The sequence below is a fragment of the Tauraco erythrolophus genome, chromosome 16 (genome assembly GCF_009769465.1).
Source record: "Tauraco erythrolophus isolate bTauEry1 chromosome 16, bTauEry1.pri, whole genome shotgun sequence".
In the NCBI taxonomy this organism is placed as follows: domain Eukaryota; kingdom Metazoa; phylum Chordata; class Aves; order Musophagiformes; family Musophagidae; genus Tauraco; species Tauraco erythrolophus.
Window position 1 is genome coordinate 18,320,630 of NC_141480.1, and position 27,153 is coordinate 18,347,782.

Genomic DNA, 27,153 nt, shown 5'->3' on the forward strand with positions numbered 1-27,153 from the left:
AGGTGGCTGTTGTTCCTCCTGCCCTTTTCCTCTTCTTCCCTCTTTTACTGCCTCTGCGCTGGCACCGTGAGGCAGAGCCTGGCTTAGCCCTGGGGAGGGCCCAGCTCGTTTCTTGGCCGCATCGCCCTCGCAGGCGGTGCAGTCTCCCACAGCTTCTCCACTGTCCTAACCCTGTCCCCTCTGACGGGGGAGATGATGGTGGAGGTGATGTGGATTGATGCCCGAAGGGTTGCAGCCCGGGAAAGGCTTTGGGAGGATGAGCAAGAGCCAATGTCTGAGAATAGGCAAGAGATGTGGGAAATGGTGCCTGTGAGCTCCATCCCATTAAGAGAAGGTAACGTTGGGCAAGGGCAACACAGACTCGGTTGGAATGTGGGAAGCTCTGTGCAGTGCCATGGCTGTGGCTGAGGTCTGTAGTGCTCATCACCAACAATTAGCACTACCAGTTGTAAGGATGGAGGAGCTACTAATGTTTGGACCTCTTTCCCCTCTTCTCCCACACAGCTGTTTAAAGAACAGCATCCAAGTGAAGAAATGCTTTTATTTATTTATTTTCCCCTCTTTTTATTTATTTTTTTTTTTTTTTTGCACATATACAGCTTCCAAATGGCTGGCATGGGAGGGCTGTCCTGCCTTTGAAGGGAAGTTAGTTTTATTGCAAGGTTTTATTGACTTCTGTAAAACTTCTCACCTCTTGGTTGAAGAGGATGCCCAGAAGAGAGGGGAGGTGGCGGGTCTCAGGCAGGGAATTGCTCGTTTCCATGTGGCCACCATGGGTCCGGCAAAACGAGCAGCTGGCCCTGGTTCAGGGAGAGAAGGTACCACAGAGCTGGGAGAGTCTGGCCGGAGGAAGCCCCCTTGGATGTTTTATCCGGGCCTGTGAATGCCACGTGTAAGGGCAAGCGTGTCCTCTGCCATGCCTAGTTTTGCTGGCACGATAATTCCGGTATGTGATTTTTGGTTTACGCGTTCTTCGGGGCCAAGATCTGGCCCCATGTGTCAAATTATTAAATGGCAAATTAAGTCAGTTAATAGAATTAATTGAGTCGATGTAATCCTTTTAATCAGATGGATTTGATCCCTTCTCAGATGAATTAGAATCCATTAACAGATAAGTCAATTATTGGTCTAAATTAAATCTAATAATAATGCCTGCTGCTCACAGCAACACTAATTAATCTAAATACACTTACCTATCTCCCAAGGTTGTGTTTTTTTTTTTTAAGGCTTAATTGATGTTCCTAAAGTGCTCTGAGATCTTTAGATAACAGATGATCTATGTGAGCAAAATATTATCTCTTAACAGACTATAAACTAATTAAAAGACTGATCTATTTACAGATTGCATTTTTACTTTAATCTCTTCAACCTATTCAGAAGGAGTTTGCACTGGCCCAGAAAAACAATATTCTTATTAAAAGCTTATTATTACTTTACAGGTTCCTAAGTGGTCCTTTCATTCAGAAACTGAAAAGGGGAAGGAGAAAAAACAACCATTAAAGTGCTGACAAAAAAAAAAAAGAAAAGGACCTGGAACCTTTATATTCTACCTCCGATAAATGGTACAGATAGGGAAGAGAGGGATCAGTGACCTGAAACCTTAGATCCTTTCATTTATTTTCATTTCACAAAAGGCAGAAGACATTCTATCCTGTTTGTTCATGATCTTTGTATCCGGCGCAGTTGGGGAGACAGAGCTCTCTTGGTTGGGTGAAGGCATTTTTTTCCCTCATTTGTGTTTCACAGCCATGTGATTTTTGGTTTAATTTGTCTCCGGCTACTGCCGTCCCGGGGGGCGAGGAGCAGCGATAGCCATCAGGAGCGAGGCGAGGGGGGTGCGGGAGGCCTTCGGGCTTGCCCTCTCTGTGGAGGTGACTTTTATTTGTGGCGAGTGCTTGGGTGTCCTGAAGTCTGGGATGGGGTATGTGTAGGTAGGTTATTAGTCAGCCTGTTCCAGGTTGCTGTCCAGTGGTATTTTGTCTGTTGCCCTGGTCTATCACAGTTTATAAAAACTCTTGAGGCTCCTAGAAGGTTATAAACCTTCTAGTCTATGGCACGGGAGGTTATGTTCAAGGACACCCATGTTTGTGGACGTCCCATCCCTGGAAGTGTTCAAGGCCAGGTTGGACAAGGCTTTGAGCAACCTGGTGTAGTGGAGTGTGTCCCTGCCCATGGCAGGGGGGTTGGAACTAGATGATCTTTGAGGTCCCTTCCAACCCAAACCATTCTGTGATTCTATGACACCTTGTGCACGGGGCAGGGTGCAGGTATGGCATCTCTCCTTGGCATCCCAGCACTGCCAGCATTTTCAGCCACCTGGGGAATGGACCCTGAGCTGGTGAAGTCCTCCCGAAGACTCACCCTGAGTCCAGTGGGTTTTAGCTCAGGACTCAAGAGATGCTCCTGAGACAGGAGATTTGGTGAGGTTACCAAAGCGTGGGTTTGCTGGTAGGGTGTCGACAAACCCAGGCAGCCCAAGGGGGGAAGCAAATTCACGAGGTGGGGTAGGTGTGTGATGCCTGGGCAGTACCTCCACGTGTCATGGGTGTTCCCAGTCCAGAACATCACGCCCCATATAGATATACTTTTTCGGGTGGTACAGGGACAGTGAGGAGCTCGGGGAGAGGGGTGCCTTCTTCCTGGGGCTGCTCCAGCCGGCTGATGTGCTACACAGCTTGCGGTCCCCGCCTTCTATCTTGGCTGAATCTTCCCAGAGATGCCAGTGGACAAGCCCACGGAGAGCACATTACAGCTGTCTAGACATCCGCCACGCTCCATCCCGCCAGAGATTTCAGTTGTGGTAGAAGTGGGCTCTGTTCCATGAGGAGGTGTAATATGTGTGGAAAATATTATTACAGCAAAATAGCCTCCTTTAATTGAGTTGAAATTTTGCAGGATTCCTTCCTAGGTTTGGGTAATCCTGTGTGCTCCAGAATTAATGAGCTGACATAGCACTTCTTCGGGTTTGGCAGCCTGACAGCTAATTTCGAACTCCCTAAACTCATTTCACTAATGACTCCCATTTGTTCTATCTCAAAGCCTGGAAACAAATGCAAAATACCAGTGCCATTGTCCCATCTTTAGCAAGTCATTCCTTCCCCTCCCTATTTCTGGCACCTTAACAGCAAGCTGCCTTGGGAAACCTGGTTAACCCTTTCCCTTCCTAGAATAGTTTAATTCAATTTTGATCCCCCTCCTGGGAAGAAAAAGCTAAACTCGTTGTGGCTGGAAGGCGCAGAATTAACCTGCAAGAAAGATGGGAGATGTAGCCCCAGTAGCAATTGGAGTGAGTTAAATATAGCTGTGTTTCCCCAACTTGGACATGCAGAAACCTGCTTTTCTTCCCAGAAGCAGGTATGTGCCAAGGGACAGTGGGTCCCGCTGCGGCCCCGTACCCCACAACTGGGATTGGCTGTGTAATTTATTCCGCCGAGCCATCGGGATGGCTGTTTCCTATTTAAACGCTGTACCGCTGCCTCCAGTCTCTTCCCATTACAGTTTTGACATGACAACAAGACAAATAATTTTTTTTAAAGACCTTTTATCTTCTAAACCATTTATTTTCACTTACTTAGCCCGAGGGCAGAGCTGACCTCAGCGTAAGGGATGATCATTCACCATGGCAGCTGTACAGTCATATGGGTCCTGGGGACCAGCCTGAGCCGGAGAAGCCTTCGCCATCCAGCTGCTGTGTTGTGCCTCTGTTTTTTTTCCCCTTCTTGCCCAACATCTCCAAATTGCTTTTTTTTTATTTTTTTTTTTTTCCCTTAAAATATCTCCCCTTCTCATCTGCAGTGGGGCAGTGGTGAAGTTTTCCTTTGAAAGCAGGTGTGGGGCTGGACCGAAGCTGGCTCACGGCTGCGTTGAACCATGTGCAGGGTGGCTGGAGCTGAGCTGGAGCTGAGCTCCCGAGCTGTGTCAGGCAGCGAGGAACCTTTCAGGAGACTCTGAAAGGTTCGGCAGCTGTTTGAGATGTGCTGTAAGCATCTTATACAAACTATCTCTACGTTTTTATTTTTTATTCTGCTGTATTCTGTGCCTGTGCCAGGGTAGGGGAAAGCTCTGCTTAGGCAGGATGAGAAGTTCAGGAAGAAAAATCCAAGCCTTTTGCTTTTTGATTGCTGACAAACCTATTTCAAACGGTGTAGTTGTTGCCAACTTGCTTTACTTTTGTTTTTGATAGCTGCTACCCCAAACTCCCACCGCGGCCGGTTTCACACCTGAAGTTCAGCTCTTTCTGCAGCGGGTCCCTGTTTGGTACCTGCAGTAACAGCAGAAGCTGTTTATTTTTCCTCTGACACTGCAGTGATTTTTAATTTCCCTCCTTCTGGACCCTGAGATAGCTAACAGAGCCTTGACTTCCATGGGAAAAAAAAATAAAATCACCTTTTAGCTCTGTGTCTAAACTTCAAATCTCTGTAATCACTAATCAGAGTTCAGAAAACATAGGCTTGGCTGTCAGTAAATGTTAGGCACCCAGAAATAACGAGGAGAAGTAATTTAGAGGTCTGCTGATAATTTGTCATTTTTAATTTCTGTGTGGAGTGGAAGGCGAGCTACAAGGTGAAAAATCTTTATTTTCATGCAAGTCATAAAAAGGTTTTTGTTAACAGTTTGTGTGTGTATGTAATTGTGTGCAGTGATTTAAGTGTTCCCATTAGAGATGCAGAATAGGAAATAGGATCCCATCTGTGAGCAATTTAAGAGGAAGTGAGACAATGGAGTCGATTGCTGCTTCGGTTTAGATAATCAATACAAATATTATTAGTATAGTGATTTATCTTCCGCGACACTTTATGAAAATGTGAATGTCAGACCCTGAAGACAGGTCAATATGATATTATCTGTTCCTGCCTTGCTGTGATTACGTGTTGTGTGGTTTTTTTTTTTTTCCCCATGAAGCTCAGGCAGCTGCTTTGCTCAATGTTCTTCCCTGGCTGTGATGAAATAACACAGGAACAAAGTTAGGGCTTCCCAGTCTCCTCCACCACTCTGCAAATGCCCTGTGGATGTTAGTACAAAGAGTACGTTTATCTGAGTTTGTACCTGGGGACTGCTGGGTGGATACTGGGAGAGGATCTTGAAGGTCCCTTCCAACCCAAACTGTTCTGTGATTCTATGATGAAATTCTGGAAGAAGTTTACATGATTTTAGATGCATTTCTAGGCCTTGAGTGCTTCTGCGCACAAATGCTGAGAACAGTCCTTCGAGTTTATCACGGTTTTTGTTAGTGTCTGTTGTCAAGCCTTGTATTGTGGTATCTGAGGTTTTCCCGTATCCGAGCATTCGGCCAGTCATGAAACCAAGTCGATTCTTGGGATGCAATTAAAGGTGCCCTGCAAATAGGCTGGTCTACATTTCTGAAAGGGTATTTAAATTGCTTTTACTTTGGAGAGGGGGGAAGGAAAACACAGTCAACAAATTGTCTCGTGAATTTTAGCCGTGGTGTACATCACCATGCGTGTTGTCAGATGGTCACTGAGATTTGTCCTTCATACAAAATGATTGGGGGAAATGAAAAATGTCAATAACACTACCAAGAAAATGCCTAATTAGAGACAGGGTGGGAAATTGAAAACTCGGTGTGTAAAGAGCACACTTCTGCTTGCAGATAACATGGGATCTCGCCAGGTTGCCATTTGAGAGACCTGAAGTCAGTAGCTTGCTTTGCTGGAGACTTCATGTTGGTGGTGGTAGCCAAGTCGCTCAGCTGGAGCATTTCCCACGCTCTGCTTTGTCCAAGTTAGGTGGTGGGACACAGACTGGACCCTCTAGACAGTGGAGCCAGAAGAACCTTTGGTCCTCACGTATAACACGATGACATGAATTTTATCCTCTCAATCTCCTCGTGTGTCCCTCCCTCGTCTCCAAAACAAGGGCTGCACCATTCCCTCATCTCCTAGGTGTGCCAGCGGGATAAAAGCAATGCAAACGGAGAGGTGCTAAAGAGACAGTGGTAATGGAGACCACGTCGGTAGCCTGGTTAGAAGTAATTATTTGGTGTTTTTAGATGCTGTGAGACCATTCCTGTTTTCAGGTTGGGTTTTCCTCAAGAAAGGTGTTAGACTTTATAAAAAAAAAAAAAAATAAGGCGCTTTAATTGCTCAGATTTCGCCTCAGCTCTTTTGAAAACCAGGTAGTCAGGAATTTCCGCAGCTGCGAGGTGGAGCACAGCAAACATTAACCACGCCAGTCGCATTGCGTGGCCGTCTGGAAGAGGAGGGAAGAGTCCAGTCCCCTACAGAACTGCCCGCAGCCCCGGCTCGGCAGAAAGGTGAAAAATAACGAAGCTCCAAAGAGGAGAAATTGCTGATGCATGACGCTTGGAAATCTGGACGAGTCCGAAAAGGGAGCTGAAAATACCCCCCAAAAATGACTATCTGCGGCTTGAACGAAATAGTGTCCGATCAGCATTCAGAAACCGCTGAATTCAGGCTGTTCCAATACTGGCATTTTCCAGACTGCCTGCCAGTCGGATGCAGAGGAGAACACGTGTAGAGCGTCTGCGGTCTCAGCGCTCGCAAGAAGGGGAAGGCGAGCTGGAAGTAAAGGGAGTGAGAAGGCCCAGTGGAAAAAAAACTACCTATTTTTCCTTATTGTGGGGAAGAGAGGAGGTGTTGGGGTTGGAGGGAGATGGTCGCGTGGCTGCAGTCTGTGAGCATCCCTTGTAATGAGCTGTGCCAGCGATAAATAGCGCACGCTTTGGTCCCTGATGGATTTTAAGTATTTTCTGAATGCCCATAACAGACAATTCATGCTTTTATGGTGATGTAGGAGCTGAGACCCTCTAAATGTCTCCTGAGCTTTGTATCCCTGACTTCTGCTGCAGTTGCCCTGGGGATGTGCCTGTGCTGATGCATCCTGGAGCGGTTGAGCTTGAAGAATCAATCACTGGGTAGCGCTCAGATGTATTTTGCCCTCTCCTCCGACAGCTGAAATGAGCGTCTACAAGGCCTTTTCCTCCTCTGCATTTGCAGCTGCCAAAAAGGGCACCTTCCTTCTCAAAGCAATAAGAAAAAACTCCTGCCATTTGCCATGACCCTTCTTTCTAGTTGTATCGAGTTTTGGGTCTTCTCCAACAAGCAGTTTCCCAGCGATCACAACTGGATGGCAGCTGTGCTGGCTGGCAGGATCCAGCCCCTGGTAGTGCCATGAAGAGGAGTCTTCATTCTCTGATGCTGCTCGGCCACTTCTGTTCCTTGTTGAAGAGCTGGGCCGGTGGGATGGAGAAGGAGCGGATGTTGCGCCTGAGCGGCACGATGGTGACGCAATCCATTGGTGTTTGAGCATTGACACATGCTTGAGATCCTGGCTTCGAGTTGGTGCAGCTGGTATGGTTTGGTTAGTACCTGATGTTCTCAAGGGCTTTGGGAAGGACAAGCAGGAGAGGAAATGGGTGGTGGGATGTGAGAGGGGAGCTCTAGCAGCAGGGGACATCACCCACAGCTGCTGGAGGTGGTGGAGACCTCAGAGTGGAGAAGCAGCAGGAAGGGCTAAGAATAGGATGGCATGTAAACACCAGATAAATATAAAAAAAGGGTGTCCGAATAGCCTCGATGCTTGGCCAGGGAGTCAGGAGGCTCACAGTGTGTCCAGCCCGCTGTGTGATATCATGTGAGGGGTGTCCTCACCACAAAAGCCCTGTTAGTGCTCTGGCAGAGTTTGCAGGGGTGGGTGCTGAAGCAGGCTTAGGGGTGCTTTAGGTTCCTCATTTCAAGTCACACATTGTGGCGAGGCAGAAGGTGAACTCCGCAGCTGCTGAAGGCATCAACAGCGATGTCATCCCAGGTTCCAGCAGCAAAGGAGCTTGCCTGAAGGTATCTTCAGTATAAACCCCAAATAACATTTCCGCTGGTTGCATGGAGGGATCGCAGGGCTGGATCTGTGGCAGCTGAGGCCTGATTACCCTCTTTCCTACACTCATGAGACTCCAACGACTTTGGCAGAGCCGTTCCTGGAGCTCCTGTGTGACTGAAAGGAGATTAAGCGCCCAGCAGTGCCTCCCATTCCTCCTGTGTCTTGCACCTTTGTTAAGACCTTGCATTTCAAACCATTTTAGCCAGTGGGAGGCAAATCAAAGCTGTTAGGTTTTAGCCGGTGACAATGGTAGGGTGCTGCGTGGTGTGCCCAGCCCCTCGCCTTTGTGCGGCGTTTGCTCAGCGGTGATTCTTGCCTTTAGTTCATTTGCTTCTGCATCTGCATTTGTAACCGTGTTTTTCAAGTTGGGTTTCTGACTGGTGACTCATTAGGAGCGAATCAGCAAAGGGATATTGACTTTACACCTACCAATTTGGGGGTGCTAACAAGCAGATGTAAGAGCTGTATGGGCACCGGGTGAATTGTTCCACCTGGGAGGACTGGAGGAGGGGAGATAAAAAGCATTGCAAAGGAACTGTGCTTTTGTTCTTGCAACCATAATGGGTTTGGGTGAGCGTTTGACTCTCATGGTTGCTGTGACCTGTTTTGAGCTTCGCCGGGCTTTTCTAGCGCTACTAGCGCCACTATCAGACCTGAGTGAGCACGAGAAGATGCGAAGATCCTAATTAGAAGATGCTAAATATGTTCGCTCAGAAATGAGGTGCCCTTTACAGCGGCTGGTGGAACAAACCCTTCTTCCTGCGACATATGTGAGTGCAGGGTGGTGGATGAGTCAGGGTGTGCATCGCTGCCGGTGCTGGCGTGCGGCGGGTGTGCTGCACTCCAGAGTTAGAGACATAGAGTAGCTTTAATACAGCTATTATAGGTACCAACAGCAGCAAACATCAGCGGTGTGGGATGCCCATTAGGTAAATGTGAGTCAGTGTGGCTGCAGGGACGGCAGAGGCTCATGGTCACGGTCATGGCCATGGGTGGCTCACTCCTGCAGAGGTCTGTTCTCACTTTTGTTGGTGCTGGGGCCTGAGTCAGCTGCAGATGTGTCTGTGCTGCTCCAGCCACGTCTCTGACGCAGTGACCATGCACCCTTAGGTATGCTTAAGTCAAGACAAGGATGGCAGCTTTCTCGGGAAGAGCAACCTGTTGCAGGGGAGCTGGAGCACAGCTCGGGAGCGATGCTCTCTAGCCCTGATGGCCCTGCTCGGAGCAGAGGGTTGAGCTGGGGGACCTCTGGAGAGCCTTCCCAACCTAAATTATTTTGTGATTTGGCTTTCAACGGTGATTGGCAGAACAGAACTGGCAGATAAAGTTATTAGTGCTCTGTTGCTTTGAAGGCAGTGGTTCTCCTTTGGGTACATTCAGTGGGACCCTTAGGAAGTGTCTCTTCGTGGTTTGTCCTCCCTTTTCTCCTTGTGATTTGTCTATTGAGATTTTAAAGAATTTATATTATTTAAACAATCGGATGTAGGCAAAGTTTTCCATTCTGCCACTTTAGTCCTTCTGCCCTTTTCCTCAGCTTGGGGTGACCCACTTATATCTGTAAAGATGACACGGTCTGCACAAGGGCATATAAACTGTACTTTATCTTAAAAGGTGCGTGCTGCAGGCTGAGAGGCACTCTTTGTACCAGTGCAAGAACCACTTACCATCTCTGCTCCTCTCTGGACGCATATTTGGTTTACTGTGTACTTGAAATAGAGGGATGGAGTGCCCAGTCCTGCTGTATCCAACATCAGGCTCTGGGTCACCAGCTCCCACTCTGTGGCTATGACTTCCAGCCTTGGTCCTCCTCCTCCTCGGTGCCTGACCTGGCTGCAGCCAATATCTGTCTCTCAGCAGGAGGAATCGGAGGAAACGCTGCAAACTTGAGCTCCTGGGGCTAAATTGTTGTGCTCTGTAACAGCAAACTGTGTTGAACTAATTGACAACTCGCTTTAAGCGTACCCTGATCAAGCAAAGACATTGATTTATTTTTTCCTCTCTTACTGAGTGTTAAGCGGCTTCCAGCTTGGTTTCCTCCCCAAGAACTGGATAACTCATCTATTGTGTAGTAAAACCGATGGGCAGTTTTGACCTCTATACAATCCTTTCGGTATGTGGAGGGAGGAAAGAGTTTCTTATGCTCCTATGAATGTTTGACCACTTAAAAAAAGCAAAACAAAAAAAGCCCAACCCAAAACCACACACACCAACAAAAGATGATCCATTTTCTCTGGATGTCTTTGAAAGAAGCTTAGTTTAGAGACAGACTGTAGAGAAAGGCTATTGATTTTGTTTGACCTCCAAACAGACTGCGGTCAGTATATTTTCCCCGTTGGAAGTGGTTCAGGGCTCTGAATTTCCATGTCAGCGTTTGTATTCTGAAGTGCGCTGGAACTTCTGCTGCTTCTTCAATAAATAGCAAGCTGTAGGGAAAGGTAGTGCTGGTATATACATATTTCCCTCTGGATCTGCCCTCCCTTTCTTTTTCTTTCCTATATAACTCGGTCGTGTTGCTGATTAAGCATTTACAAGTCCTTTTCTCTGAACGTCATGCAGGTTAGTGGCTTAAGCCGGGACTACAAGCACCAGTTTTGTAATCCCTGTCTTGGATTTTTTCAGTGCCGAGCCAGGTCCTTTCCCAGCCTCTTGCCCACACCGGCACCCGTTGCTGTACCCGGCCTGAGGAGCGAGATGCCTTCCTGTACGCAGTAATAAACCTGCTAAAAACCACCATTCCCTCTTCTACCCTAATTGTTCTCAACCTTGACATGGGCAAGCCTTCCTGGTTTGCACTTAGTCTCCTGCAGTGAAACAGAACATTCTGTTTGGTGCCTCCCGCAGTACTGGAAACGCTCGGTGCGGTACAGGTGTGCGTAGTTTCCTCGATGTTTTTGTAAAATGGCTTTTGACAACTGATGCGCCCTTTCTCTGGCAATCACCCGTCAAAGAGTGGCTTCAAGGGGTGGAAATACCTGTAGGATGTGTTGGTTGTCAGGTTTCTAAATGAACTTCCTGGAGCTCCTTTGAGATGAGCAGTACCAGTTGGGATCTCTTCTCAAAGGGTGGCCCATAAACGCACCACCATGCAGCCAGGCAGTAAGCAGAGGGTCGCTGGTGTTGGGTACAAGTTGCTGAGTTGCCCTGTCGGCTTTGGCAGCGGGAGCTTCATTTCTAACCCACACGGACAGATGTTCCTCTTGGTCCTAACACTCACCCCCTCTTTAGAGGAAGGCTTGGTTTTTGTGACCACTGCCAGCCCCTCGTCTGCTTCTAGCTGTGTTTGGGGTGGGGGTGGAGGCTGCTGGTACAGATGCGTGAGAGCCTGTGACGGATGTGGTCCGCTGACAGTTACACAGCATCAGTTTCCAACTTAAATGCTTAATTTCTGAGAGAGTAACAGCCCACTGCATCCCTGAAAAATAACCAGTGGCGGAAGATGTATTTGTGCATCCTGGGCCAAGTCAAGCTGAGGTTGCAGCCTGCATTGCATGTGTGACTCTAGTGACTCCTTGGAGCAGCACTTTAATGGTTCCCCAGAACCTTTTCTGGCTGTCTTTAGCCCAAACCCCTCTCTCCCTACATCTGAATATTCAATTACGTTAACCCTTTGCAAATGGCTCAGCAAACACCTTCGAGAGTGGTGAGAAAGAGAGACCTGTAACTGCTAAACCTCTGCGCCAACACAAAAGCAAGGAGCTGACAGAGAGGGATTGTGGGAGGTGATGGACTCGCTCCCAGCGGTCCCCCAGCCGCAGACAGGGCATGGTCCTGCCCGGCGCTGGCCAGCAGAGCCCAGCACCATTCGCCCTGCGGGTCCCCACGGCTGGCGGTGGGTCCCACGGGTGCTGAGCACCAGCCTCCCTGGCTGCCTAGCCACGCTGGGTGCTCATGTCTACCCTGGGTACTGGTGCTGCCGATTATCCCTTGGCTCCAGGTCCCAAGGCTGGCATGGTGAGTGGTCCCCACTGTTGGCACTGGGCCGTTGGGCAGGAGAGGGCAGTGTGGAGGGGCTGCCATGCTGTCTGGGATGATTTAGTAATAATTATTACTAATACAGCAATAACATTGATCAATCTGCTACTGTCTGGAGTAGGTAGTCGTGGGCTTGCGGTCTGAGCACAGACTGGTCTGTTTATGTGTGACCCACCGCAAGGTTATAATGAAGCTCTTTTTAATTAATAAGCAGAAAATTTTGGTAGGGCCCTGAGCGGCAGAAGATGTATCAGTGAAATGTGTTGATGGAAGTGTAGGTGATCCCTGGGAAAGCAGCAATGCTATATGTTACCCTGTTGCAGTGGCTTCCATAGGTGGTCTCAGTACATTGTGATGGTGGATCGGGGGAATATGACAGTTTCTTGTTAATGATCTAAATCAAAAACTAAGCACGTGTAGAAAAGCAAATGTGTCCTTGTGTTTTAAGTGCCTGTAATCTGTTTCTAAGAGCTGAGTACCGAAATATCCCTTTGATTCTCAAAGGTAATTGTACCTCTTAATTAGCTAGAGGAAAAAAAAAAAACACCCCACAGCCTGAGATCTTGCTATATAAATTATAATTAACCCCTTGGCACTGGAAGTTGAGATTTCCTGCCCCCGAGCACAAATGCGAAACGCATTAGCAGCACTTAACGTCAGGCGCTGTCGCCCACCGCAGCCAAGGGGTCAGCTCCCTACCCCATAAATACTGCCGCGCTCCCAAGGCCGGGAGGAAAATGGCAGGGAAGCCGCGGAAACCCGCGGGGAAACACTAAATACGCCATTTGAGGATGTTGGACCTGCTTTGCTGCTTTTTTTTTTTTTTTTTTTTTCCGGAGCTGCAAATGCCCCAGCAGGAAGGACAACACAGGAGAAAAGCGAGGGGAAAAAAAAAAAAAAGCAAACCCAAGTGTTGGTGAGGAGCTGGGAGCGAGGAGAGGGATGCTTCCCGGCAAGCGGTTTTGTTAGGCGACATGGTTGGTTGCTCGGCGGTGAGAATGGCCCTGGGTGGTGAGGGGTGTCGGGGGCACTGGCAGCTCCTCCTGCGGGAGCTTGGGTGGTGGCAGCAAGCATGGGGTGACTTGGCCACCTTGACAGGTGTCTAAGGTGGCTTTGTCCTCCCATGGCAAAGGTGAGGGGCAGCCCAGACAGAGCTGTGGCCATCAGGAGTGCCCGTCTGTATTTCAAGTCTGTTATGTATAGATAGTGGTGGGGAACTTCCTTCTTCAAAGATTGTGGAGGGAGATAAAATGGGAGAGTAACAAGGTGTCCCGGTGGGGAGGAGGGACGCGCTGGAAGTGCTGGAAGGAGGGTTTGTCCTTTGGGTTTTGTCCTTTGTCTGTATGTCTGAAGTTTTTTTAAAGTGAATTATGTGGTGATTGAAGAGCTGGCCAAAGAGCCCTCCAAGCTATATGAGCTCTGTCTATCTGTGTTGGGACAGGTACAGGCTGGACACCTATGGCAGCGGTGTCACCCACCAGCGTGGCACCCACCGCCTCAAGGGACTGTCCCCTATGCAGGTCCGTGGGACCCTCCTGCCAGGGTGGGCAGAGGATGGAGGGATGCTCTGGTGCAGGGAGGAGAGAAAAGGGCTGAGAAAACGTTGGATGGAAACATGGAGCTGAGTCTGAGCTTTAAAGGTGGCCTGAGTCTCTAGATAAACTGAGACTAGGATAGGTAACAAATAATATAATACAGATTTTACATCGTCGTTGCTGATTCTTTGAACCCAGAATACCCCAAAATAAGCTACTAGAGATACTGCCTCTTTTCTTTGCTGCTCTTGTTTATAACGCCAGGGGTGAGGACTGGCTTAGTTCTGTACTTGATTTACTTTTTATAACAAGATTTAACGTGAGATCTCCTTTTCTTAATCCAAACACTTATGGTTTGAATGCAGAATTATATTTGAGATTTTTAAAGTACTTTTATTAAAACATAAAACTAATTTTACAGTTCTGAAAGATTTTATTTAAATACCCAGTGCCAGATGCCTTTTGTCCCAAATGACTCTAGGGGAAAAAAAAAACCCCAACAAAAAACTTTTAAAACCTCTCATGCAATTAAAATGCAGTAAAAGGCAAATAAATAGGCTTACCTATGCTGTGGACTGGGGGTAATATTTTAAGAAAAACCCCGTGATGAATGTGTTTCCAGAAATAAATATATGAAACCAAATGTGCTAAAGGCAGAGTTAAGGTGATATCTGATTTTTTGTTGCTATTTCTGTTGCTGCTCTGAGAATAGTTGAAAGAATTGTGCTATGTCTGTCGGGAGAGACCTTTCCAAAGGGACCAATGCAGAGGACCTTCCTCCAAGGTGCTTCGCCCAAGGGACTCGCTTTGGCTGCAGTGGGTTCCAAAGGATGTGTGTCCCCAGGTGCTATCAAACATCAGTTCTTGTCCACTTCTTTCAACCCTTACCCCAAAATAGTCACACTCTCATAGTCTTATCAAAGAGCGACCGTTTTCTGTACTTCATTTAATTATGCCTTATCTTTTATATGGAAAAAGTGAGCTTCAGCAGCACAAGCATTAAAAACTCAGATATCTTTGAAATTGTGTTTGTGTCTATTTGTAAGAGCAAACCCTGTTTAAAATCTTAAAGCACAGAGGAATTTTCCCCGTGTGCCAGAACATTTTTTCTGGTAGGTTGTGCCGCTGCCTCTGCTCCTCTGGCTTCCAGAGCCACAAGAATCCCATTGAAAATACCGGAGCATCCTGCAACTTTATTTTCAGCATATTTTTTACTTGCTGGAAGAAGGGAAAGTTACAATGAGCCCCTTTGAGAAAATGTGTGAGAGTGCTTATATTCCTGTCTATAAAACTAATTGTTGTAATTTCAGTCTCTACTGGCACAGAATACGAAACCTGCTTGGTAGAACTTAACATCTGTGTATATCAGGCACAGCTGATAATCTTTATGCAGCTAACACTGCAAGTGCTTTACTCATTTCTCCTTATTAGCCCCATTTTGGAGCACTCACAAGTACAACAGTGGAACCTGGATGGACTAAGTTTTGGAGTGTGTGAAACCATCACAGTGTTGGCATACGGGAGAGATTTATGTGTTTGGGACTCCTCAGTAAGAGGATATGGTGGTGGTAACATCACACCTACTTCATTGCTGAGGATGGGCAGCCAACCGCCAGGTTGCCCAAGAGAGTTGGGCGAATGCTTCAGAGTAGATGTGGTCTGTCCTACGCTTCTGGCCACAGATAAAGCAGCTTTGGAGAAGCAAGAGTACATGGGGTTCCCATAGTTGTCATTCTCCGCTTATTGTTATTTTTGCGTACATCAGTATTTTTTTTGGGTTCAGCTGAGACTGGGAACAAGAGAGTCAAAATAACTTCGGCAGGGTTTGTTCTTGCGGTAATTCTAACCCTCTGCGGGATGGGAAAGGTTCACGCTATTTCCAGACCCAAGAGACTCCGGTGCTTTGGGTGGGTTTCAAGCTAGGTGCTCAGGGCCAGGTCCTGAGGTCCTTGTCTGTTGGGCTCGACTGTGTCAGCAGGAGTTTATTCAAATGAGAATGATCAAAGACATCAGGGTTTGGCCCTTTACTTTTCATTTTAGGTGCTTTTTCAAGCATAACAGAGCTTCTGAACTTTTTTGAGGCTCATCCTTCACTAATTCCAGACTCGGAGCCTGGCAGCTTGTCAAGCAGTTTTCCTGCCTCGGTAGAAATACTGTCCACTTGAGCTGTGTTTGGAGGCAGCAAGACACCCTGGTGAGATAGAGGAATTTCTGTGCTAACATTTTTAACGTTTCTCTTTCCAGGCTGGCTCCTTAGTCATTGCGAGCGTGCAGGTGGCAAAGTTCAGTGCAGAATTTGTTCACTCCCGCTCCCCGCCCGGGCGTTTTTAAAACACGCAACCTATCGCCTCCAGTTTTACTGAATCTTGTCTAAATAAGCTTATTCGCCATCACTGAAGCAACTGCCAAAATATTTTTTAGTGTCTCTTAGGGTGAATTATGGATAAAACATCTGCAAGAGGCCAAGCCTGATTCCCCACTGCTTAATCCTGTTTTCTTAGATCTACAAATGGGTGCAAATGGCTCCGTGGCAGAATGACAGTATTTTACGTTTGTTTCTCACGTGGGTGAACGATGACTAGACTCTGGGTAGTGCAGGTTTGGGCCAGTACTTATAATTTTCACATTGTCTTCATATTTTTTTTTTTTATTGTTGTTGTTTTTCACAGAATGACAGATTCAGGGATTTCTTAAATTTTTATTCAAGTTGGACAAAATCTCTTAAGACCTACCTTGGTATTTATTCTGGTCTTATGTCAGCTAAACTATCCAACGATTTTCATACGCACCGACTGATGGACGACCTCAAATTAGTGAGTTTTCATTTAAGCTTCTCCCGAGATGTGGTGAGTAGAGTTAGTTTATAGGGACTGTGTCTGGAGGCTTTGTCATCTTTTAAGAGCCTGGGAAGTCCTGAGAAGAGTGCTGCTTTGTTTCAGAATCTCCTTTTTTCCTTGATATTGCCATTCTGACATAAGCAGCACATGTCCTACAGGGTGGGGAGACAGGCTCTCCCCAAGGTGGTCCCTGAGATGCTCGGGGAACACCAGCAGCTCGGCATTGTTCCCTGGGTGTGTTTTGTTAGCCACTGGTAGTAGAATTTTTTGGGTGGGCGTCCCTACAGGTGAGACCACTGTCATGGTGTGATGAGCTTAAATAGTGGAGGTTTCGCTAGTGTGCGAGTGATGTTTTATTGCCCAAATATCTCAGTGGGTGCACCCCGCGGGGTTAAAGGCTGCGGCAGTGTGTCATGCTGGCACGTCTGTCCTGGGCTGGGTACTCAGGCTGGCGCGGTTGGCACCGGCGAGGATATTTCTGCATGTCTTGGCCTCATGTCATATTGACGTGCCAGTGAGCGCCGAGGGAATAGCTCAGCATCCTGGAAACGGGACAGGACACCTTTTTGGTGTTAGATGGTCGTTTGTTGATTGAGAGTGCTTGAAAGCATCTCCCGGTGACTGAAGCTCTTATCAGCTAGTGCGGAGGTGAAATGCAGAGCAAGGTGTCCCAGAGTGCGCCAGGAAGGGGGACTTTAGCCCTTGTTTCTCTGTTAAAAGCGCCATGATCCTGTACTTTTTTCCATCTCATCAAGCCTTTGGGGTAGTTGTAGGTGGGCAGAGCGAGGAGACAGCCCAGCTGGGGAGGTGGGGGACGCGCACCTCCCTGTCCAAAGCCACGCTCCCCATGTGTCCAACCACGCAGCCGGTGGCAGTGGCAGGACCCTGAAGCCACGCAGGGGTCTTTATCAGCACTCGAGGGACTTCCGATGTGTGTGAAGTCCTTTGTGTGAGAGTATTTGCAGGATCAGGTTGCTGCACTGTAAGTGCCTTTGAGGTCTTGGCCGTGTTATAGATTTTCTTCTGATGTCTCCCATGCAAATATTTAACCTGTCTGGTTCCCGAGAGCTCCTGAGGCTGTTGGGCAGGTGGCAGGTTGTCTCTGCAGTGGTTCCTTTGTTCATGCAGAGCCCTTGGTCCTGCTCCCGTTCCCGCCCCAAAATCAGGCACAGAGACATGCCGCGGAGTGTCTGGCACTTGGCGTATAGCGCTGTGTTGATGCTCAGAGGGGCTTATGTGCTCCAAATCGTGTCTTTTTCCCTGACTGCATCGGCTGACTGAGTGAAAGATGGGATGTTCAAGTGAAGTTTAAAAGAAAATCTCAGTTAGAGAGATGGCATTTTTAAAACCCTGGGTTAAGAGTGGGTGCGCTGCTCCCTGTGCCATCCCCTGCTCTAACGCGAGTAGTTCTCTTGCTTGTGCAAACCGATGGCTTAGAAAAGAAAATACCTGGAGCCTGGATCTCTTATTCCACCCCCCCACGACCATCCCTTTTAATAATTTGAGAGATATATATATCCTCTGCTCGCTCAAGACAGACTCGATGAGCTAATTGCAGTGGTATGTGGGTCAGAGCTCTGCTCTCCTGAGCACCAGCCTTACTGATTTTGGTAGTTACTCCTGATTTGCACCTGAGTAATTGAGAAGGGAATTGGGTTGTATGGGTTGTAACTATTTAAATTGGTTCGGTTTGGAGGAACATACAAGCGCGCAAACAAAACTGGAAGATGCAGCCTGGATTCCCTTGCTTGTTCATAGCCTGTGGGCTTTATTAGACCCTCCAGACTTTACCTAATTTTGGCGTTATTCCCTCGTCATTACGTCATGGACGTGAAGTGGAGACAGGGTCATTCTCTCCTATGTTGTGGTCATGTAAAGGATGCACGTGGGTTTGGTGGGGGGCAGGCTGGCTTTGAACACGTTTCAACTATTTTAAGCACCTTTGGCCATGCTGGGGTTCACACTGGAAGATTCAGTCTTACCAGAGAGGAAATTTTACTCTCCCGTCAGATGCGATACATGCTGGAAACTTTGGGAATGCACTTTGTCTCCGTTCATAGCGTCAGAATTAAACTGCAAAGCCACTCTCTGTCACAGACGCCGTGGTCCCAACCTCAGCGTATCCATACATCCTTCCCTTTTGTGAACTGGACATGGTTCCAAGTGCTGGGAATGGTTTCCCTGACTTTGTAATGGCATCAGAAAAAAATGTGCAATAAAAGCAACAAAATCTCGGTCCCCTCTGAGAGCCTTTTCCCCAGGAAATCTGCTTTAGCTGCCCATGGGCAGCATAAGCCACTGTAGTCTCTTTTTCTATGCGACTCCTTTTGCAGGTTTTACACCTGCCAAAAAAAACCCGACCAACAATGGTGGATAGACTCAAAGTATCCCGTCCGTCTGCACCTTCGTGGTGTTTTCCCCATAATCTCGTCATTTATCTGACATTGGCTGGTGCTCAGGCTTTGGTGGTAGGTACATGTAAACCTCTCGCTTCTCAGGTGCCCTCTTTCTCCTTTCTTCCCCCGTGCTCTTCTGGCTCCCGTCCTCCCACTCCCAGGAAATATTTAAAAGATAATTTGGCATATTTTCTGCCACCTTCACATATCTCCCTGACTTCATGTTTTCTTAGCTGGAAGATAGCTTTTCAACATATATATGTAATCCTTTTCACCTAGACATGTGAGGAATTCCAATCTCTTCCAGTGGGAGTTTTCAGGAAGGTTTAGGTTAAATGGGCCAATAAGGCAAAAGCATGTAGGAGAAGATCTCACCCTCGAAAGACGTCTTTTCTCTTTAGCTCTTTCTTCTCCCTCCGCCCCCTGGAAAATATATCAGAATATCTAGCTGTCAAAGAATTTAAACAATAATACCTGATCTGAAGGCTCGAGTGCAGGGCTTTTGGAAATAAAGATTGTAATCTCTGGATGTTGTATCCAGGGGCTAATGGAGCTGGAAGTCAGGTGTCCCGAGCAGCAGACTGCCGTGGGGACACTGCCCAAGCTTCGGGGGGACTTATTTTACCTGAGCTCTCAGGGAAATTTCCTTGGATTTTCCCTGGTTGTGGCTGTAGCATCTTTAGGATTGAGACAAACGAGGTGACCAGCCCAGCTCACCTCACATGTATTTAAATGGTGGTGACCGAGCGCTTCTCCTGCTGCGTGTGAGTGGGGGGGTGGGAGACTTCAGCAGCCCCTTCGTCTCCCAGAAACTCTTGTTGCAGCATTCGGGACTAGGTTTTATTTTATTTTAGCTGACTAGATGTGTGGTCCAAGGTCCCTCTCTTGACACCTGAGAGAATTTAGGGAGATGCCTGTTGTAAAAAGGGGAATCTGCTGCAAGGGGTGCCTTGGGCTGGAAGCCAGCTGGGTTATGAACCCAACCCCAAAGCTGCAGCAATCTCTCTTGTAGGAAAAGAGGTCAAGGATCCCTAGAAATAAGAACATGTTTCCAACATCTTAAGACTCAGATTTTTCAGGAGTGGGTACCTCTGGGTGGCCTTAGCCTGTACCTCAGCAGCTTGGATCACAGCAGGTGGCATCTGCTGAACCTCCTTCCCTCTGCTCCCTGCTCCGAGACATTGGGTGCAGGACAATCTCTGGGGCTCACAGGTGTCCTTGGGGTGCTGAGGTACATATGCCGGTGCATTTGCTGGTGTGGGTGTCACAGTGGGTGCTTGCCCATCTGCTGCTGTTGGCTCTGTGCTGTGCACTAGCCCGGGAGGGTTCTCAGTGCCGACGTAACCTTTGCAGCCCACAGGAAAGGTGACTTCCATTTAGTTCTAAATTATGACATTATTTTATTAGATCTTTAAACTTTATTTAAATTCTTTATTTAAAAAGGAGGAGGAAGGTATCATATTTTAATTAGTAGTGGTGTCCAAGGAGACCTGGATTAATTATTTGAAATCACTCCATCCAGATGGTTTTAATTTTCACAGCAGGGAACCGGCATCTTTTTAAGGTGATATTTTTCAAATTAAAATCAGCTTGGATATTACTCATACTGGCAGGAGAGCAAGGGGGTGGGGAATGTGAGCCGGAGTGCCCCGTGTTGGTCCATCCGAGCACGGACTGCCGGGCAGGACCTGCATCAGAGGGGTGCGGATCACCGACTGTCTGGAAGGACTGGGATCAAGGCTCTTGCTTTGGGGTGCTTTATCAACTACGTTGGCTGGCCAAAACCCATATCTGATACTCAGTGTTACTCTGAGCCGCTGAGACTGTGGAGCCCTCGCTTGACCCCTTCGGTGGGTGGCCCCAGGTCCATTTGCATGCCTTGGTGGCTTTGACACTGTGGATCTGTGGGCAACCCCTTGGTGCTCTGGCTGTTGGCCATGGCTCTTGGGCCAGTCCTCGAGACCTCTTGTGCTGGCTCCATAACCTTCCCTCGTGTGCTGCTCTCCCCATCTGAGGTTGGCCATCAGTCCTCTCTAATGCCTTTGTTCCTGTGAGGAGAAGACCTTTCACAGTGACCTCTTTTAAAGGCAGTCCTACCTCTGGCTGTTCCCTGGTTCGTTAACGCTGCGTTGCATCTGAGCAGCCCCCCTGAACTTATTGAAGCAGTGGGCGTTCGCCAAGTTATATACCGTGTTGCTCATCTGTCCCGTGAAGACCCGTCTTTGACCCTGTGCCATCCTTCCCCGTCCTGGCTTTACTCATCCTATATCATTTCTACGATGGGATATTTCTGGTTCTTGTGGCCGTTCCCCACTGAGGCGCGTGGGTGGTCACTGCTCCGATACCACCTCGGCGGGTTAGAGGGAAAGCCCTCAGCACCTGGCTGTCGCTGGCAAGTGATCTCCATCACAGATCCCCAAAAACGCAGTGCGTTTCTGAAAGACTTCGATAAACATCCATATTAACGCGCGATTGCAAGTAATATTCTGCTATAATACAAGCATTATCCCACTTGCTGTCAGAAAGAAGTTATTCTTTAAATATCCCCTGTGATAACAGGTTTAACAAATAAATCTAAAGAAATGTAAACAGCTAGTAACTGGAAAACCCTGAACTTGTGTATGTGACTGAGCCGCGAAGGGAAAACTCCGTTTAGGGCCCTTGTGAGTTAAAGGTTTGTGATATTTGCACTGCTGCAGAAGCCAAAAGCTGACTTTACAAGCGGGAAAAATATTAACGTGTTTAAATGAAACAAACTCCTATTTCTATCCCCATGGTAAATCCTTACAGCGAACATATTTGCTCTTAGAGGGTTTTAAAGTTTGAAATGTGAATGCCAAAAAGAATGTGACTTTTTGCAGCACAGATCAAACATTCTCCAGAGTTTGGGAAAAGCCGTGTTTCTACGGTAAGGCTCAGCTCTTACAAGTGTGAGTATTTCCAGAGCAGGACCGTGGATTTGCACTTGCTGACACTTACACATTCTTGCATTGTGTTTCGACCATGTCTCCTTTCTCCCCCTCCGTATCGGAGATGGATCTCAACCAGAATGTCCAGTCTGCCTGTTCCTGCCTCTCCAGGGAAATTCCTGGAATCCGAACCTCGAGCATGACTGGAATTCGTGTTTACATCAGAGACGGAATAAAAGGCTGAACTTGGACGTGTGTAGGTTTTTGAGATGATGGTGGCACGCTACATGTCTGACTGACAGCTCAGCCACTTCTACAAATACAGTTGGGTCGGAGCAGGTGGTTTATGAAGATGCAGCAGAAATCTGTCCTCTGCCACAGCTGCTGGCAGTGCTGCAACCCAGCTCTGGCCTTGATAAATGTGTGAGGCACGATGAGATTGGCCATGTTTCTCCCAGCTAGAGCGGGATTCAGGGAGCCGGACTGCCAGAAAGTGATTGGTGACCTGGGATCATAGCCAGGCACGCAGAGGACATCTGCAGGGTGGGCGTTCGTCAGAGAGGACGAGCGGCACTGGATTTCTTCCCCGCTAGCTGTTGTGGTGATCTTTGGGAGATCGCTGTGATGTTTTGCACCTCAAGCACATGGCCAGACTGTTGCTGTGAGAGATTTGAGGGCTACTGGCTGTGGGGAAAGGGTTTTCATTCTCATCATGCTTATCTTTTATTTTCATGAGGCTAAAATCCATGTTCTTGCCCTCTGCGAACCCTCTTGCAGCGTGAAGGAGAGCATCTGGCTTCGTACTGGTGGTGGGGTTGGTGTGGGCTGATGGAGCACACAAATGCATATGTGTATTTTGTGTTAAACACATTAAATCTGGAGCATCCACATAGATTTGATAGACATGGTGGAGACATGTCAGATCTGCACCTATGACCAAGGCCCTGGGTGGTTCCTTGGGTTGTTCCCTTGCAGAGCATCCCAGCCTGGCGGGGTTCAGGCAGAGGTAGTGGGACAACACGCTGATGAGCTTTACTTGCTCTGACTTAATGGGACCATATTGGTAAATGCTTTTTTTTTATTTCTTCTTCCTTTACAAGCCCAGCTTCTAGTGGAAACAGACACTTTTGGCAGTCAAGTCCGGATCAAAGGGAAGGAGACAGACTTCTACCTTTGCATGAACAGGAAAGGCAAGCTAGTGGGCAAGGTAAGTGGTTCCTCTTAATTCGTTTGTGACGTGAGTGTTACCTTCAGCAGCCTCCTCAAGGCTGTACTGATGTGTTCGAGCTTCACCTGTCACCCTCCAATGAAAAGCAGGACGGAAGGGATGCAGGGTTTGCGCAGCAGCCCGTGCCTTTCCGAGCCCTCCGTGGTGTCCATAAAATTGAACTCCGCAACCAGCCTTGGGATTCTTGGATGATGCTTTGGAGGCGGATGGGTTTGCCCTCGACAGTTGCATTAAATTGGTGTGAGATGTCATCTCGTCGTGGCCACCTTCGCGATAACTTCGTGACTTGGTCTTTCTTTGGAGTGAAATCCAAAAGAAAGGGCGAACGGAGCGCGGTGCCAAGGAGGTGGGTGCTGGGGAGGTGGGCGACAGAAGGCTCCTTTCGGTGGTGAGTTGGGGGGGTGACGTGGCAGAGCTAATACTGGAATCCCAACGTCGTACTGGGGCTGGGCCTCATGGTTCTAGCATTACAGGAATATTTTATTACTTTGGATCCTTGCGCTGTGGAAGCATGTAACAAATTATGGCGCGTTCACCCGTCTAGCTTAACTTCTTTGCTGAAGTCATATTTTTTATGATTTAACTTGTTTTTGTAACTTAGGCAGTTCTTCTGTATTGTTGGCGAGCCTAGAAGCTTGCTAACCAGGCAGGAGCTTGCTCAAAGCTAAAATATCACCAAGAAATAAATATAAAATAAAAAATCTCAGCCCTCAAAGGGCCCCTCCTCCACCGCCCGCACTTTGCACCACCGGGAATTAAAATCTGGCATCTTTGTGGCTGTGAAAAAGGGAAGCGGAGTTTTGTTTTGAGTCAACGCAGCGAAAGCCACGCTCCCAAACAGAAACCAGAAACCAAATCGCTCTGATGAAACATTATTTACTTCTGTGGTCCCGAGAGTGAGACTCGCGGGACGAGTGCCTTCCCCGGAGCATCCTTCCTGCCGCTTTTGTTTTCCCCGCGAGCAGTGCGGATGCTTCCGTCGAGACGAAGGCCGAACCCTTGGCTACCCTGGCCTTTTTTTTTTTTTTTTAAATTTTTTTTCCTTAATTTTCCGACCTTTAAATGTGATAATAGCATTTTTGCCTGAAATGTTAGAAGGATAATTTTGTTCATGTTTATGAGGTGTTGATGCCACAGTAACGAAGACCTTAGAAGCATCCAAATTGGAAGGGGTAAAACGAGCATGAAATCTTACCTTTTCCTTTACTAGACCTTACCCCAGAGTGGGTCAGTGGTGGTACAGTGCAACCCACGTCCTTTCCTGGTCTGTGCTGAGTGTCCAGGAGCATCCTGGCAAAGTCAGAGGCTGATTTTCAAAACTTATAGTATGTTTTGGCAAGATTCATCCCTGGATTTGGCCCATTGGGCACCAAAGCAGGACTGTTCCTTAGCTTGTTACCTTTCATGCAGCATCGAGCTTTTTTTTTTTCCCCTCTTTTTTTTTTCCTTGATGTGTTTTTCATAATGTTAAGTTGGCAAACGGTTTGTTACTAAAAAAAAAAAAAAAATCTATTCTTGTAAATATGAGCCTTCCCACCCCAGACTGCTGACAAGTTCATAAAGCAGCCGACCTGAGCAGGAGGGGGTACGGAGCGTGGCGTTTGGAAGGAAAATGTTCCAGACGCGTTGCCCATATTAACAGCTTCTCATGAGCAAAAAGAGAAAATAATAGCATGTCTTCTTGATACCAAAGAGTGTGGTTTTAATTAGTATCATAGTTTCAGCTCTTTTTGTGGCAAGAGTTTGAGAGAATGCTTTTCAGCCCGAATGCTCTAAACAGCTAGTAAACCCCAAGGAAAACATTAGATAAAAGTTACGCCTGGGCTTATACAAATATTTAAGTTCAGTCTGGGGGTGGAGGAGCATGAAACCCATAAACTGATTGTTTCATGGTCGCCCCGGTATGTTCATTTGGCAAGAGAGGAGCCATGGGACCAACCCGGGGCTTTTCCTCTGCTCGCTTCCTATTGCCTTACGCAGTCCCTACTGGTACCAGCATCTGCCCTCTGGCTTTGTTCTCCTCCTCAGTCAGCACTTTTGGATCCCCCTCCGAGTTGAAAACCTGCTTCGAATTTAGTCCTTTTTGTTTCCCGTCATCACCTACAAAGGGCATTACAGACCGGAGCAGGTGGTTGTTGTTCTCAGCCGGGACCAGTGGCACCTGCGGGAGCTCCAGAGCCACGGCTGCCCCAGTTGTGTCGCAGGCCAACAGACCAACCCGCGGGGCTGGGAAGAGCAGCCTCTGTGTCTTCTTATTTATTGATCAGGAACGGCACCTACGCCCGCGTTTCCGAGCAGAGGCCATCCGACGGAGCTTGCTCCGGAGCCCCAAGCCTTGTGTTTTCTCCCTCGCTTGGTTGTTGCCACACGCGTGTTCCCGGCCAACGTTGGCCAAAGGGCTCAGAGGTGTTTTGGGCAGGCTTCTGACTTTATTTATTGTCACAGCGTGCAACTGCTGAGGTCACTGACGCTCTACGTGCGGCTTATGAAAACCGCAGACGGGGCAGGTGTTGTACAGGGAGTGACTTTTCTGTTAGAGGCGACCAGCACCGGGGGAAACCAAACTGGATTGTGTTTCTTCATTGATTCTTGGTGTTAGGTTGAAGAAGGTCCAAGAAAGATTTCATTTTGTTTTTTTCCTTCTGACCAGGTATTTTTTTTGCCAGTGAGTTTTTGGTGCCTCTGTGTATACAGATGTAGAAATTGTAGGTCCTGAGTTTTCTGATTTTGCTGAAGTTTTCTATGGACTACTGAACTTTATGGCAGATTTATATTACAAGGAGAGCGATTAAAATAGGAAAACTCAGAGCAGGAATCCTAGGTGCTTTCTTTAAAAACTTTGTCTTTTTTTTTTTTTTATATATATTATCGTTACTGTTTATTTGTCTCAGGCTTCTTACAAACGGAGAGGAGAAGAGGACTCTGAAAGGTCCTGCCAAGGAGGGGTGCAATGTGACTTGCCCGCTTGTGACAAGGCACAGTGTGACTGACCACCTAGAACGCAAGAACTCTGAATATTTGCAATAATTCAGTGTTAGGGGAGAAGAGGAACTAATGGCCTCTTTTCCAACTCTGGTTCTCCTGGTGAGTCCTCCTGTGGTTTTTAGCTCTGCCTCAGCTTCTCTTATCTTGTGTATTGAGATAAGGACGTCAATAAAGTGGGGACTTCTGTTTGTAGAAGGCTGTCAGAGATAAGGCTTTTAAGTCTCTGGAGCAAGGAATAGCAGCCTGGGGTGTGAGCAGGTGGCTGTTAATTAGCTTGGCCACCTCTAACTGCTCTCCTTGTGCCTCTCCTTACAGCAAAAGTGTGCTATCTAGAATGGCAGGATGCTGCAGAGATTTCCTTTCCCGTCCCTGTCCCCTCGTCAGGAGAATGTTCTCAAGAGGTCAGCGATAGCTGTGAAGCTGATACTGGATTTGTTGACACCATTGCAAGATGACCAAAGCCCTTCCCCTTCCTTTAGGCACTGCCAGGGCTGGTGGCTACTACGTGGAGATCAGAGCGTCTCCCAGTGCCCAGACACTCTTGCCAGGGAATTTTCTGTGGTTCTCTACCATCCACCCATGAGATCACCCAGGCTGGTCAGCACTAGTGCTTGGGTGATGGCAGGCGTCTGTAACGGGAGTGTTTTGCACTCCTAACTCTAAAGGGAGAGGAGAGAACAGGCTTGTTTTTCTGGACTGACTAAGGGCAGAGGAGAATGGACCTTGGCTTCCTGATAAGCTGCGAAGCGGGGGGAGAGGCTGCTCACCGCAGACCATAGCAAGGGAGACATCGGTTTTCAGAGCAAGTTATAGAAGCAGGAGAGGGAGGTAATGACTGGAAGGAATCCAGAAGATTTGAGAAGAATGGAGAAAGATTTAAGCACGTCTTCAATTTGATCCAGAAATTTCTTCAGAAGATGCTCCAGGCAGTCCCACTAATGTTCTCTTAAGGCGTTAAGTGGATTACATCTTTTCCAGATCCAGCAGCAATATTGTTCCCTGTTGGTTCTCTCGATTGTTCTCTGATGGTTTCATTTTGAGAACAGCTCCATCTCTCAGTGCATTAAGTCACCCCTTGAACTTTTCCAGGAAGGAGAAGCAGGTGATGGGTGCTGAAGCCATCTCCTCAGGCCAGGATGAGACTCTGAGTGCAGGTGGAGTCGGGACAGCGTGGCGACTGTCGGTGGTGTGTTGTGCTCCCGTGTGACGCTGCTCCACGTAACGTGACCATAATCTTGACACCGCGAGCTGGCAGGAAACTCCTGCCCCACTGTAAATGGCATGAGTCCTTCCACGGAAGTAGGGGGTGGCTATGGAGAAAACTACAGAAGTAGGAACAGAGTTAGAAAAGCGATAGACAGAATGGAGTCTGTCACAGGTATCACCCCTGCCAGCTCTACAGAAAGTGAGAGCAGTAAATTGTATCCCGAGAAG

General features: G+C 47.7%; 1 protein-coding gene across 1 annotated transcript in view; it reads left to right on the forward strand.

Annotated features, from left to right (window-relative positions):
- FGF18 (fibroblast growth factor 18) overlaps positions 1-27,153 on the forward strand; it is a 47,521-nt gene that overhangs the window by 7,127 nt on the left and 13,241 nt on the right. Inside the window, exon 3 of the mRNA XM_086621831.1 lies at positions 22,607-22,713. Coding sequence (XP_086477957.1) covers positions 22,607-22,713 — 107 coding nt within the window. The remainder of the gene's footprint in view (positions 1-22,606; positions 22,714-27,153) is intronic.